This window comes from Acomys minous (genome assembly GCF_964271855.1).
Source record: "Acomys minous genome assembly, chromosome: 3".
In the NCBI taxonomy this organism is placed as follows: domain Eukaryota; kingdom Metazoa; phylum Chordata; class Mammalia; order Rodentia; family Muridae; genus Acomys; species Acomys minous.
In genome coordinates this window covers 60,008,261-60,023,372 of record NC_140485.1, presented here as the reverse complement: position 1 = coordinate 60,023,372, position 15,112 = coordinate 60,008,261, and the positions used below count along the sequence as shown (strand labels likewise).

At 52.7% G+C, this 15,112-nt stretch overlaps 1 protein-coding gene across 5 annotated transcripts in view; it reads left to right on the top strand.

Annotated features, from left to right (window-relative positions):
• The window catches only part of PHACTR3 (phosphatase and actin regulator 3), a 218,227-nt gene that overhangs the window by 126,053 nt on the left and 77,062 nt on the right, over window positions 1–15,112 (top strand). For 4 of the 5 annotated variants that reach the window (XM_084775018.1, XM_084775017.1, XM_084775021.1 and 1 more), the window contains exons 2-3: window positions 10,843–11,004; window positions 14,324–14,401. In XM_084775018.1, coding sequence (XP_084631144.1) covers window positions 10,843–11,004; window positions 14,324–14,401 — 240 coding nt within the window. Of the gene's footprint in view, window positions 1–3,846; window positions 4,011–10,842; window positions 11,005–14,323; window positions 14,402–15,112 lie in introns of those variants that run through there. The other variant, XM_084775019.1, reaches the window with a different exon arrangement.

Here is a 15,112-nt window from a genome sequence, read left to right as displayed (position 1 = left end):
TGCTTCCTTCCCTGCCCTCTATTCTGTAAGACATAAATTTTTTTTTTTGAGAGCTTCTCTAGAAGCAGCTTTCAAGCCCTTGTGAAGACGTAGGTGGCTTCTTGCCTGAGCATTTGTCTGTTGGCTCTGAGGTAATCTAGAAGCATCTAAACAACAGGAAAGGTGGTGCCGGCAGTAACACTTCCTCCTCAGATTGCTTCCTGGCTGTGTTCATGCCCTGCCCAGGCCCAGCATCTCTAGGGCCTCTGGAGTCACAGATCTGCACTCAGTTTTGCCTGGGGGCCTGGCCATCTGCCTGGAGGCCTGACGACCACTGGCAGAATCACAGGCCGATTCTGAGCAGATGGTGCTCTCGTTAGAGCATTGAATTTCCCACAATTCACCTGAGAAAGGCCATCAGTGATGTCTCGCTTTTTCCTTCTGGTTTCAGAGGTGGCATTGGTGGCCATTTTTCTTTCCTTCATTTTAGTATTACTGCTGGGTCCAGGGCTTCAGACAGCTAAGGGAATATGGTGGCGTAGAGGTTTTCAGAACCAACTTCTGGTCCGATCTTGGAGAGTTCTATTACCTTTGCAGTACAGCTATTAGGAAGCCTCCGTTTTCAAGATAAGAAATAGTCATTAGCATTTCTTAACAGGAGTGCATTGAGCCTGGCCTTGCAGCTCTTGTTCTGTTTGGCAGTTTTTGGGAAGCTATTGCACGACTAGGATTGCCAACTATAGAATTTCTCAGAGCCTTTGCTGTGCTAGCACGGAGTAGGGCTTTTCAAGAGAGGCTTTTGCAGTGTAGACAGTGCTTCTTAGCTGCTTCTTCATACACAGAGCATCCCTCTGCAGGGTCACCTGGAATACTCTGAAGACAACACCATTGTCCTGAACTAGTAGGTGACACTAGCCGATGGTGTCTGAGGGTGAGCTAAGCCAGATAGCCTGGGCTCCGTTGCCTGCCTCAGTCACAGACGCTGAGTATTTGTGCTGCACCGAGGCTCCTGCTTCCTGGAGCTATTAACTCCAGAAGGAACCAGACGTTTTCAGTAGCCTCCCCTTGGGCACCCAGGAAAGTGTAGGTGTGGGATACAGTTGTCACTCTTCCAAGCTTAGCCAGACTCTTGTCTCTTCTTCTTGTGCTTGCACCTCCACCTGCCAGTGAGAGGGGAGATGTGGGTGGGGCCTGGGCGTGTTCACAAGCTCAGGACCCCGGGAGGCTCGGAGTCATGACACCAGTGGTTTGTCCTGTTTCCAAGTGTACGCCGAGCCTTGGTCTCTTTGCTCATTCACCGCTCTGCTCTGCCAACTTGCTGGTTCTGGCGTGGTGCAGAGTTGTGAGCTGTGTGGGTCTAGGAGGTATATTTTTTTTAATAGAAAGACCCCTGTTCACTCCACATTGGACAGTCACGGGGAGAGTTTCTGTCAAAGTGAGCTGTGACGGGATCCAACATGTATGTGTGTGTGTGTGTGTGTGTGTGTGTGTGTGTGTGTGTATGTGTGTATGTGTGTGTGTGTGCATATGCTCACCAAAAGGGAGGGAGCTGCCTGCAGTTCCCAAAACCAGAAAGGCATGTAATATTACTGTCTCCTACTTTTTGTGTGTGTGTGGGGGGGCAGTGTGGGAGTTGAGACAAGGTTTCTCTGTGTAGCCTTGGCTATCATAAACTTGCTTTGCTGACCAGGCTGGCCTCGAATTCACAGAGATCTGCCTGCCTCTGCCTCCCTGCGTGCTGGGATTATGCCACGCCCTACTATGTCACCTACTTCTTAATAAACATCTTAGCATCCCTAGCAGCCCTCACCCCTTACAGTGGCCAGTTCCTGCCTTTGTGCTCAGCAGTGTGATTAAGAGAGGTCTTGGGCGGGGGGAGTGCTGCCCATGCCCCTGGAGGTTGTACTAGCCTGCCTTTACTGAGCATGCTTGACGCCAACATCAAGCTGTTGCCATTACTCAGTGGTTCTCCAGGTGTGCCCTCAGAGCGGCTGCTTTTGCATGTGAGAGACTTGAAACTTATGTTTGGTCTTGTAGGTTCAAACCCATGCATGCTGGGCATGTAGGGATGTGCTGCCTTACCACAGGCAATGGGTCTCTTGGCTCCTGATGCTTTGCAAGATTTTGTTCCAGGTCACATTGGTGGTTTAGTTCACAAACCCCTATGTCCGCCCTCCCCTTTCTCTCTGATGGCAGCTTGTGATCCGCTGAGGGGAGTATACAGTATATGCTCCATCCGTCACCCAGTGCATTCTCACTGCTTATGACCAGGAGAGTGACTGCATAGTCATCACACAGTGGTGATGTTTTTGGAGCTGTTAGGGTTGGTGCCTGGGTCCTGGCAGCCTTGATAGGTCTGGCTTGGCCACCAGTCTTCACAGGACAATTAAAGACAAAGTAAAAGCAGAAAAGGGAGATTTATTCTGTGTAGGCACACTGGGAAGAGGAATAGAAGTTTAGTGACCGTCCAAGACTGTCTTCTCGGTGCTGACATGAGATTTAGGTTTAAATAGAGGGCAAGAGGTCTGCATAGCTAAGCCATACTGGTCAAGGTGTGGTCCCGCCCATCACTGATAAGCCATTGTCTCAGGTCCTGCCCATCACTGGCCCATCACTGTCTTAAGTCCTGCCCATCACTGGCCCATCACTGTCTTAAGTCCTGCCCATCACTGACCCATCACTGTTTCAGGTCCCACCCATCACAGGCCCATCACTGTCTCAGGTCCTGCCCATCACAGGCCCATCACTGTAGTGGCTCCAGTCTCTCCTGCAAGGGGGTCTGACAGGCCATCAGAACTGAAGGAAATCTCTTCCTGGGGGATAAGTTCCTCTCATCAGTACCAGGCTTCAGCCTTTCCCTTCTCCCAGTATGAGATTCCTTGGGGAGAAACCACACTTCCTTGGAGTCCATTATCTCAGTGGTCTGTTAGTGGACAGGAAGGCATATATGTTTATTACATCTTAGTTTCTCCAGGCATGGGTCCAAGGGTGAAAATGGTGCTCCACCTGCTGGAGTTGAAATGGCATAGAAGGTTCTAGCCCATGTCAGGAGTCCAGGACAGAGCATGACATAAAGCAGGTCCACTTATGCCCACTGCTGTATCCTGTGACACAGGGCCTCCAGCCTTCAGCCCTGTCTACCTGTGGTCTGCCATCCATCATGGCTCAAGGCTGTCCCTCAGTGATGCCTCCAGGACTCTTGTCACAGGCACACACCGCTCTTGACTACGTCCTCTGTTCTGTCCTTTAAATTCCAGCCTATGATCTTTCAAATTCAAGTGTACGGAACCCCTGCTAGCAAATTAGTTTTTCATGTATCAATAGTTAACAAGGGTAATTTTTAAAATCAGAATTATCTCTTGCTTATTTTCAGCCAGTGGAGTGTGGCTGCTGATAGGTATGTGCTTGTCTGTGTGGGGGTGTAGCGGTCATAAACCGGCACCATGGCACCTCTGTGCTACACCCTGGTCTGACATGTTCTCTTTTTTTTTTTCCTGGGCTCTCCAGCATCTGTGGCTGGTTCTACCCTGACCCTGTACCCCCAGGAAAGCCATGCTTTTGTCAGTCTGCACCCTTTAGCCTCTCTCACTTTGGACTCCAGTGCCTGAGTGTAAAGTCGGTCCCACCTCACCCACCCCGGCCTCCTTCGCAGCACTGTCTGAGAGTTCTCTTTGCAGCAGGGTCCTGTCTTGGCTCCTCCTGGTTTTCCTTGCGGTTAGCAAGCTCTGTCGTGTGGGTGGTCCCAACACCACTTCGGAACCCTCAGCCTGGCACCGCTCTTACCTCCATTGTGAGGTTCCTTTGGCATTCTCAGTTGGATTATGGGAAAAGAAAGGACTCTGTACAGAATGTCGAGTTCTAGATCGCATGCTGCAGTTACTATGGGGCTTGCTTCCACGCCTGACCTTATTCTCTCATAAGCATGCGTATCTTACCCAGAAGAAGCTAGCACCTTGAAGGATGATGTCACCTGTTGCTCCATCTGGAAGTCTGGGTTGTCCTGGTGCAGAGCAGCTCTCTCCAGACACTCAGTAAGTGAGTTTGTGAGTGAATGAATGAATGAGGTAATCAAGGAGAAAGCAAATTTCCCCTGTGGTCTGGTGCAGTCGGTGCCTGCCCACCCTGAGGCTACTAGGTCACAGGTGTCTGGCTTCATTCCCCAGGGGGGTGAGGGGGTGGTCTCTTCTCATGGCATTTAGAAGGTGGGGAAGGAAAGAGAGGGCGGGGCTGCTGGGGGAGAAGCAGAAGTGCCCACTGTTACTATGCTTGGGTATCAGAGGGATGGGCTGGGGTGATTCTGGCTCCTCCCCTGCAGCTCTGCCTCCTGGGATCTCCAGCTGAACTAGTGGTGTTCATTCACGCAGCCCTGAGTGTCATAGGATGAGTCGCAGGGCAATAGTTGAGGGGTTGGGAGGTCAGAGAGTGAGGACCCTAAGAATAGGGGCTTGGCATCAGGATTTTCACATGGTAAGGCCTGGGTTTCAGGGAAGCCAGCTGGGTGTTGGATCCAAAACTGCTTTGGACTCTCGTCTCTATGGGCACTATGCATAGGTTGCCCCTGAGCCTAAGGTAGGACAGGTGGGGCTAGAGTTGCCCAAGGGACTGGACATATGCCTGCATGTAAACAAGTCTTCAAAGTAGCCAAGGACCTTCCATCGCTTGAGAATCTCAGGAGGGAAGCCTCTCCCAAGGTTACGACAGGGGTAGTGGGAGGCAGCCACTAGCAGTGGAAGCTGGCATTACAGCAATTAGCTGCTAATGCCTCAGAGGTGGCAGAAGCAGCCAGGCAGTTAGCACTGCTGTGTTACTTAGAGACCTGCTAATGGGACCCACTAATGAGGCCTTTGCACCTCCTGAAGGTGGTATCTGTCCCTCCAGGGAGAGGCTCCAGAGAGAACTTACAGGAAGGAAACAACTGGATGCTCACCTGTTCCCTCCCTCTGTAGACACACCCACAGTCCTTATTAAATGTTTACCAAGCTATGCAGAGGGCACATGCCCATGTGTCGGCACAGTCATGGGGTGGAGGTAGGTTGTCTGGTGGGCTGCATCTGCTCAGGTACCGCAGGCTCTCTCTCCTACTCAGCGTGGTCCTCACATCTCAGCTTAAGATGGATGAAGGTGATCTCTCTCCAAATGCTGGGGCATGCATGGTAATCTTTCTGTTCCTGGCCTCCCACTGGGCCCTGGGTTTGAGACAGTCGGGGTAGGAAGAGGCAAAGGGCCCAACTACACAGCTTTCAGACCTATGCAAGCCTGTCTTACTTCTCTCCCACGAAACTCTTTAATATCCTGATGGTGTGAGGCCGTGAGAAGCAACTTCCCTGTGCTGTGTGATTCACTAGACGGCACAGACGGAGTGTTTCACAGTAGCTCGCTGCTCAATTGTTGACCAGGGTCAAGTGCCTTATGGAATCCTGCTTCTCACCGCTGTCATCCCTCCTGTGGGACAACTTGTGACCTGCCATCCCTCCTGTGGGACACCCTGGACCTGCCATCCCTTCTGTGGGACACCTTGTGACCTGCCATCCCTCTTGTGGGACACCCTGTGACCTGCCATCCCTCCTGTGGGACACCTTCTGACCTGCCATCCCTCCTGTGGGACACCCTCTGGCTTGCAATCCCTCCTGTGGGACACCCTCTGACCTGCACAGCCCACTCCACAGTGATACTACTTTTCTCTGGCATTCAGTAGACCAGCTCTGCACAGCGTTTCCAATCTTTTCTGCTGGCAGAGTCAGTGGGAATATAGCCCAGACTCTAGATCAGGGCCTCCCTGGTCCTCATCCTGCATGTAATGTGCTTATATTCCCTGAGCCCAGGGGCTTGGGCCTCCCCTCCCCCATCAGAACCTTGTCCTCCTGGAGCATCCAGTGGGGATGAGGATGGGAAGAGCGGAGGCCTGCATGATCATGCAAGCACACATGAGCATGCGTGTGATGTGACACTCGCGGGAGGCGTGGGGGTGGGATAAAGACAGATGAGAAGGTGGGCAATGGAGACTATCTGGGACCGTCTTCTGTAGATGAACACACTCCATTCCCACTAACCATCTATTCCCTGTCTCATAGGCAACTACAGCCCCAGGAAGGCAGGGGCTCAGTATCTTCCCTTCCTCTTTGACTCTGTTCCTGCCTCAAATGCCTGGTGCACAGTTGGCACCAATGCATATTTGCAGAATGGTAGAGTGAATGAGCGAGTGCATGGATGAACAAATGCATGGATGAACGGATGCATGGATGAATGGATGCATAGGTGAACGGATGCATGGGTGAATGGATGCATGCGTGAACGGATGCATGGATGAATGGATGCATGGATGAGCAGATGCATGGATGAATGGATGCATGGATGAACAGATGCATAGATGAACGGATGCATGGATGAACAGATGCATGGGTGAATGGATGCATGGGTGAACGGATGCATGGATGAACAGATGCATGGGTGAAAAGATGGATGGATGAACAGATGCATGGATGAATGGATGCATGGATGAACAGATGCATGGGTGAACGGATACATGGATGAACAGATGCATGGGTGAATGGATGCATGGGTGAACGGATGCATGGATGAACAGATGGGTGGATAAACAGATGCATGGATGAACAGATGCATGGATGAGTTCTTAAGTGAAAGGATCAATAGCCAAAGTGTCCCTTGCTTTCCTTTGTGCAGTGAAGATAATTGTGTGTCAGAGACCCAGGGAGCTCCTCCCTAAACCCATGCTGGCCATAGAGGGCTGGAGGGTGAGGTTGGGTGAGCCAGCCAGGCAGTGACAATACTGATGGTGATAATGAGAATGCTGGAGGAGGAAGAAGAAGACATGGTGGAGTCACAGGACAAAGATCCCCATCACCACGACAGACCATAGTGCAGAGGGCACAAGGATAGTTGGAAAATGGCCAACACTTTGGTCTGGTATTAAGCATTAGAGCCAGGACGGAGGCCAGGGCTGCCTCTGGCCTCTGTTCTCAGCAGTCACAGCTATGAGTGTGCACTGTCACACAGGCTGGGCAGTAATGATAGAAGAGCACACCAGCCATGAGTGTGTACTGTCACACAGGCTGGGCAGTGATGATAGAAGAGCACACCAGCCATGAGTGTGTACTGTCACACAGGCTGAGCAGTAATGATAGAAGAGCACACCAGCCATGAGTGTGTACTGTCACACAGGCTGGGCAGTAATGATAGAAGAGCACACCAGCCATGAGTGTGTACTGTCACACAGGCTGGGCAGTGATGATAGAAGAGCACACCAGCCATGAGTGTGTACTGTCACACAGGCTGAGCAGTAATGATAGAAGAGCACACCGGCCATGAGTGTGTACTGTCACACAGGCTGAGCAGTGATGATAGAAGAGCACACCAGCCATGAGTGTGTACTGTCACACAGGCTGGGCAGTAATGATAGAAGAGCACACGGGCCATGAGTGTGTACTGTCACACAGGCTGGGCAGTAATGATAGAAGAGCACACGGGCCATGAGTGTGTACTGTCACACAGGCTGGGCAGTGTCGATGTAGGAGGATAGCAGAACACAGACTACACAGTCAGTTTGTTTCCCCCAGCAAGAGAACACTGGAGCTGGGGCTGAGCCAGAAGTGATGTGACTAGCTTCCTGTGTTAAAGCTCTGACACCAGGTAGAAGCCCAGAGTAGGCATCTAGGGCTGAGATGCTGGTAGCTTGGCCAGGGTCCTAGTGATTTGAGAGACTTGTGGTTTAATCCATGTGCGTGGCTTTTTACCCCAGCTGCTAAGAGGCTTGGGCTCCTGCAGAGCTCACGTGGTGTTTCTTGTGGGAACCTACTAGTTATCTCAATGGATACCCTACCCAGACTCCCTCTGAGGCTCCCTTATCCTTCCAAAGTGTGTGCCTCTCTGGTGGCCACTACAAGGTACAGAGGAAGTGAGATGTTGTGCACAGGTGCAAATGCACCTGTCCACGTCTGCATTGCGTGAGCTGGAGGTTTACAAGACTTGGCCTGTTCCCACCCTGTGTCCTGTTGTGCTGAGATTGTTGCTGCGACCAACGGACTGGCAGTTCCATACCCATCTGGCATCAGTGGGTGGAGGAAGGAAGGGAAACAGGGAGGATCATGGGATAGGTTGACTTGGGAAGGGAGCAACCGCCTGCATCCTGCATGCACTGTGTAGCCATAGGGAAGTGATGACAGGAGGCGTCCAAGGCTGACGTGTCTTTAGCTGCCCTTGCCCCTGTTATGTTCTCTTCCTCAGTGTTTGGCTGACCTGTGACACTGCAGTGCGGAGTATCCTCTTGGGACTCCCTTACTTATTGGTCTGTGGTACCTGCAGGAAGGTGACATTAGCAGAGCTAGTCTCATCCTGAGTAAAACAGGGAAGTCATTATCCTGAGAGCCTGCTGGTGCTGCCCCATGCTGGTCCTTCCAGCACCTGCTTTGGAGATGGGTCACAGTGGGCCAGCCTGAGGCAAAGGTAGGAAAGATGGGCTCAAGAAAGCCTCGACTGAAAGCATCGTATGATCCTGACCCATCGGGTTCTGAAGGCTGACCACCTCTCTCCCTCCTGGAGCGTGGTGCTTCTGAGATTCTCAGTCACAGGAAGTGCTGCTCCACCTGGCTCTCCAGGCCTTGGGGGTGGGGCTGGGGGGGGGGGCTCTGGAGCCTCTTTAGACCAAGAATCTCAGCTCCTTCCCATGGTGACAAATGAAACCTTAACTGAGGGTGGTCAGGGCGGTCAGGGTGGTCAGGGCGGTCAGCAGGGTGGCCTGCTGTGGGGGTTTGAATATGGAGAAGGGTTTCTAGTCAAGGCCCAGCATCTTGAGTCTGGCCTGCAGCTTCTTCTCAAGAGACATGGGAAGTTTGACTCCAAGAGCCTAGATGGGATTCAGGTCCTACTCAGTGCTAAAAGTGACAACATTCCTTGGTTAGGGAGGGGTCCTCCATGGTGGTGCTTAGACTGTTAAAGCTGTGACAGCTGGATGGGGTCCAGGGTGAGCAGATGGCCATGGCACCAGCTCGGGGTCCAGTCCTGTAGCCCTTTCCTGTTGAGTTTTGTTTTCTGTCTGAAGTAAACCTCTAAGAAAGCCAGATGTGTCAGGGGCTCTGCAACATCCTATGTGGAGTGTCCCTGTCCCTCCCTGGCCAGCCCCCGCAACCAGATCTACACATGCACCCTCTGCACACAGTTCTGCACACAGAAGTAGCATGTGTGGCATGATTTTGCACACACTTATCCAAGGTCTTTGAGGCAGGGTCTCCTTGAATGTAGGGGCTGGCCTGGAACTCATAATGGGGCCCAGGCTGGTCTCAAAACAGCCCTCTTGCCTCTGCCTCTGTGAATCTTCATGCCCCACGTGCATGGTGGGTTTGCCCTAATGGCTCTCCTTGGGTCTGTCTCTGTGCACATGGCTACTTGATTCTCTTCCACACCGGTACCCTGGTCATGGAGAGGAGGAGCCCACACACCCTTTACAAACAATGCTCCTAGCAAGCTGAGCCCCCTCAGAGCCCTGCTTGCCTTGGGCCCCACACATACTCCTGCCTGAAGAAGGCCTGGTTTTCCTCCCTTGACAACCAGCAAACTTAAAGACAGCTATACTCTTACATGCAGGAAGGAGGCCAGGAAGGAGGCTCTGACCAGAATTCATTGTGGGGCACATCCACGGTAAGGCAAACCACGTCCTCAAATTGAGAGCCCCCTGCCTATCACCTTATATCTATACAGAATTAGACACGTGTATGATAAAATCAGATGCATCCTGGGAAGGGACATGCGCAGTAGAGAAACGACTGCATGACGTAATGTGTCAGTCAGAGTAGAGCGGCCTTCACGGTGCTTCTCAGTAACCAGCCCTTACATCCCCTGAGCCCCACAAAAGGAACCCCAAGCAGTGTATTAGTGGGTCCTTTGACTCATGGGACCTCCTGTTGCTTTAAGTAAAGTTCTGTCACTACTTTTGCAAGTAGGAGGCCTTGTATAGGAGGCCAGGAGGCCAGAAGCACCTTGCCCAGACCCTGACCACAGGCAACAGGAGAACCTGTAGGTCACTGCCCATATCTAGCAGGACACACTGCACTGTCTAGACGTTCCTGAGCCATCTGTCTATGTGCACCCTCAGCTGTGTGCACTTGTCCCAAGGGCAAGATGCTTCCCGTTGTCCATTCATGGGTCGGGCTTGCTCTGCAGCTGTTCCCTGTGGTGATCAGATGGGCACACCTGTCTGTGGCCTGCAGCTTGTCTGTGTCCAGCCCTTGGACAGCTGATGACTCTGAGAAGGTGGGTTTGGGGGATTCTGTGGTCCCTCGATGCCTGTGTGAATAGCACTTGAGCTCAGTCTGGGAAGAAAGAAGGTGAAGGTTTCCTGGTGGGAAAAACTTATCTGAGTACATGATTTGCATCCAACATTTGTGTTTAATCCATAGTCCACACGTGGCATGCGTCTCAGGATAGCTGTGGATACATCCCAACACATTCGTAGGAGGCAATGTTTGGACATCCCTGACTGAGGTAGAGGAGAGCTGGGAAGGAAAGCAGCATAGGCCGTGGGCACAGCATGTGCAAAGGTCCTGGGGCCAGAGAATAGTTTACCACACAGTCAGGCAGCCTTTAGACCCCTGTGGCAAGGAGGTAGGGTGGGCAAGGGCTGTGAGTGGACTATGAAAAAAAGGTCTCCATGGAAGGAAAGTGGGTCACACCCCTCATGAATTAGCCTGCCTCCTGCATGCACTCTAAAGGAGGCCCAGCAGCGAGAGCCTGCTGCCTTGACACTTCCCTGGGCTGTATGCTTCAAGAGGTCACTTAAAGTGAGACGGTCACTTGGGTCTCTCGGAGCCTGAACTCAACCCACGGGGACTCTTCCCTGTCCTCACCTTGCAGATGAGATGGACCAAACTCCCCCAGCACGCTCCGAGCCTCTGGTCTCAGGGATTCGAACTCCCCCCGTGCGGAGGAACAGCAAGCTGGCCACCCTGGGCAGGATCTTCAAGCCGTGGAAATGGAGGAAAAAGAAAAACGAGAAGCTGAAGCAAACAACGTCAGGTAAGGTGGCACTGACCGGGGGTGGGGTGGGGGGGATGGGGGGGTGGAGGGTGAGGGAAGGGGGGAGGGGTCCCCATGCCACACACAGCTGCTTAGCCTCCCTCTGGTGACACACACGGTTCTCAGTGTGCTGGCCGACTTTTCCTAGAGATTTATTTGTATGTGTATGAGTGTTTTGCCTGCATGTATGCATGTATGTGTATGGATGTGTATCATGTGTGTGCCTGGTGTCTGCAGAGGCCAGAGAAAAAGGGACCAGATATCTAGTAACAGGAGTTACAACCAGTTGTGGGTGCTAAGAACTGAACCCAGGTCCTCGGGAAGAGCAGCAAGTGCTCTTAACTGCTGAGCCATCTCTCCAGCCCCAAGGGCTGCCATTCCTGCTCACAGACCACACACTCCACAAACCCTCAGCTGACAGATGGCTGGGACATTGCCCTGACCTTCCCACTCAGATGAAGCAGGGGCCTAGCTATCACCCTCACTGCTCCTAGAATCTGCCTGTGTTGTTACAAGGGACAAGATCCATGCTGTGGTGCAGTTTCCGTGAACAGACAGGCTTGCTCCCCAGCTTTTAAGCATTGTCTAGGGACGCTCACCCCACCACCTCCTACCCAGGGATCTAGAAAGTTCCCCACTCAATTGTACTGCACCGTAACACCTGGCCAGTCCTAGCTCGGTGGGAAGTGGGGTTGTGCCTTGTTGTCTAATTGCCTCCTCAGAATCGACCATATGAACTACACCCCCAAGCTGCCCTGTGGAATGGTATCCGCGATGGGCTGTCCAAATGAGAGGCCACAGCATCAGGAGCTGTTGAGCAGGGGACCCCTCTCCTGTGAGCCTACCCTCCTTTGAAAGAGAAACCGACTCAGGGAGGAGGTTGCTCACCCAGAGCAGGGGGTGCTGGTTGGAGTTTTAGAGCTGGCCACCAACCCCGGGTTCGTTGAAGGCCAGGGTCATGGGCCACCAACCCCGGGGATGGGGGAGGGGCGGGGCAAGAAGCCTGGGCCTCAGGGCCTTACCCTCTGAGCCTCCTGCTTATTAGCTGCAGCTGTAAGCAATTAGTGCGGTTGTTGTACAAGTGGAGTTAGTTCAGGGCCCCCGGGGACATGCCTGGCAAGTGCCTGTCTCAGGCTATTGCCTCTGGGGTCCCAGAGGCCCCAGCTTCCTGCTCAGCTCTGAAGAGGCACATGCTCTGGGGCTTGGAGGATGGTGGAGACAAAAGCTCAGGTACCCACAGCCTGAGAGAGAGAGAGAGAGAGAGAGAGAGAGAGAGAGAGAGAGAGAGAGAGAGAGAAAAGAAGAAGAAGAAGAAGAAGAAGAAGAAGAAGAAGAAGAAGAAGAAGAAGAAGAAGAAGAAGAAGAAGAAGAAGAGGAGAGGAGAGGAGAGGAGAGAGAGGCACTGGGGGATGGTAGCAGAGGGCTCAGCATCCACTTCTGCATACACAACTTACCAAATTATTTTAATCACTCAAGAAGTTGATTGACAAATTATTCTCGACAAGAATGAAAACAAGATGAACTATTCAAGAATTTGCAAGCACGTCCAGTGTGCCAGGCAGGAAGTAGATGGAAAGCTGGGCGCCGTCCCCAGGGCCCTGTCACAGGCTGGGAGTATGCTGGAGGCCAGAGGCTCCCAGGAGGCAACCTCTGTGACCTTTGGGTGCTGTGGAATTGGAAGATTAGCAAGATTGGGTCAGAGGCTCTGGGCCTCAAGGTTCTGCAGCACTAGTCACTGCCTGAGATTGTCAGGCTGCCCTGGGGACCCTGAAAGGGCACAGAGACCCTCAAGGTGACAACTGTGGTGGCCACACCTTGGGCTCCTGGGTTAGGCATTTGCAAAGTGGGGAACAGCACTGTTATCTCACATCTTTATTCCCACCCTACCTCCCCCTTCTTTCTGATGCTACAGGTTTCAACATGTCCAGTCCTGACCTTAGGGTGAGATGCAGCAGAGGTCTGCAAGCTTTTAAGAGCAAACAGGTCCTCTGTCCTTAGCTGACTCTGGGTCACACATCAGACCTGAGCCAGTGAAGCAATGTCCTATGTCCCATCCTGCTCAGTGTAGGGGAGACATCTGGGGACAATCACAGGAGGGTTAACCTGGGTGCCTCAGTCCCTCTCCCCTCTCCCCAATCAGCCTGACCTCTCCCTCCCCCTCCCCCTGACCTTTCCCTCCCCCTCAGCCTGGCCTCCTCCTCCCTGCCAGCCTATCCTCCCTCCCCCTCCCCCTGTCCTCCCCTCCCCCACACCATTGATACTTGGAAATTTCTTTGGAAGTTTAGGCTACAGAAAGGAACTCAGCCTAAAGGATCTTGTTCCTGAAGCATCCTGTGTCCTCCGTTTGTCCTTCACGCAGGTGGCCTCAGTGGGCTCCCTTCCCTGGTTCTGTTCCTCACTTCCACCTGTAGGCATGTGTCCTCTCTGCCGCCCAGGTCTGCTGTGACACCAGACTTGTCCTGCTCAGAGCCCTGCCAATACACAGGGCACACAGTAGGTGCTCAGTCCCTGTGTGATCAGCTTTTCTAGGGGGACAGGCTGTATCATCCCACACTCTACAAGGATGGGGGTAGGTTGGTTTTTCCTCCAGGCATCACAGCATCTAACTAAGATTGTCAGTAAATACTTTGGAACATGTATTTGCATTCTTGTCCTTTATGGGCACTCTGAGCTCTGACAGGTGTTTGGCCTTGGGATGGGAGGTCCATAGGGTTATTTCAGAATAAGAAAGGAAAGAATTGCAAGTTGTGGGTCCTCTCCCCATCCCTCTGGCTCTGGGGGAGTCAGTGCAGGCACATCTTGTGTCCTAGCATGCCTTCTGGGAACACCCAGGGCAGTCGGAAGAGCATTAACTGGAGTGTCTCTGTGGTGATCTTCTCAGTGCCTTACCGGGGCTGGCTGGAAGATGCTTCCTGAGGAGGGAATGGCAGAGTGGGTGAAAACTGGCACTCACAGGTACTCTGAGCACTGGGGGCACAGGGAGAGTGCCTTCCTCATCTGTGGGTGAAGGAGAGGGGCAGAGGTGAACCTGGCCTAAGAGTCAGAGTCCAGGAAGTTGTCATGAAAGTTCACTGCAGAAATGCTCTCTCAAACATGGCTCTGAACCCGTCTTCCTGTAGCTGGAGTTTTGGATATTGCTTAGCAGATGGCTTAGGTGGTAAACTCAGAATTGTTGCATCCCAGGCTCCGGCAGTCCCCAGCCTCAGACATCAGCTGTCTCTCTTTCCCTTCCTACTCGCCCAAGAGCACATGGCAATCAGTGGTGTGGTCTTGCACTGCCTCTGGCTGTGGCTTAACTAGGCCTTTCTATGTCCTGCAGCCCTGGAGAAGAAGATGGCTGGCAGGCAAGGCCGGGAGGAGCTCATCAAGCAAGGCTTGCTGGAGATGATGGAGCAAGGTAAGTGGGTCCCTGGGAGGGTGGCAGACCCCAGTGGGCTTCCTGTGACGTAGGGGGCACTGGATGGAGTCCTAGGGGTATGGGGACAGGAGGTGGGGCCTCAGGGATGTGGGGCCCATTGGCCAGGCCTCATGGTGGAGCCCGTGAAGTCTGTCGGCCATCAGATGTATGAAGGAGCATCCTCTAGCCAAGCGGGGGTGGGGTGTTGTTCTCCAAAGGTAGAGCCATGGCCGTTTCTAATGACCATCCACCAGGGCCCGTGTAGAGCGGGCTCCTTGAACATCTCGCTGTCTGTCTCTAAGTGGCAGCCATGGCTTTTAATGTAAGTGTTAAGTTTTCTTTGTAGTCACACATTAAGTCCTCAATTTGAACAATTGTACCTATGATGGCCATGTGGCTAACATTTCAGCTGGGCGCTCCGCATACCTTACCTTTGGGTACCAGTGTCACCTACAGTTTGCAGACATGAATGTGGGGTCTACCCACAGCTGTAGAGTGTGTCTCCCAGCGTCACTCCAGCTGTACTTCCAAAGCCATGTCTCTGTTCTCAGGCTGGTCAGTGTCAGCATCACAGGTGATAGGGACTGCCACACTTAAGTCCAGTCTCCCTCTCGCCCTTTTGGGGTTCCATCAGATCCTGACCCTTGCCCTCCAAGCTTTGTGGCTCTCTGAATCTTTAGTCTTGGCTGGTGGGGAGGGATCCCAATCCCT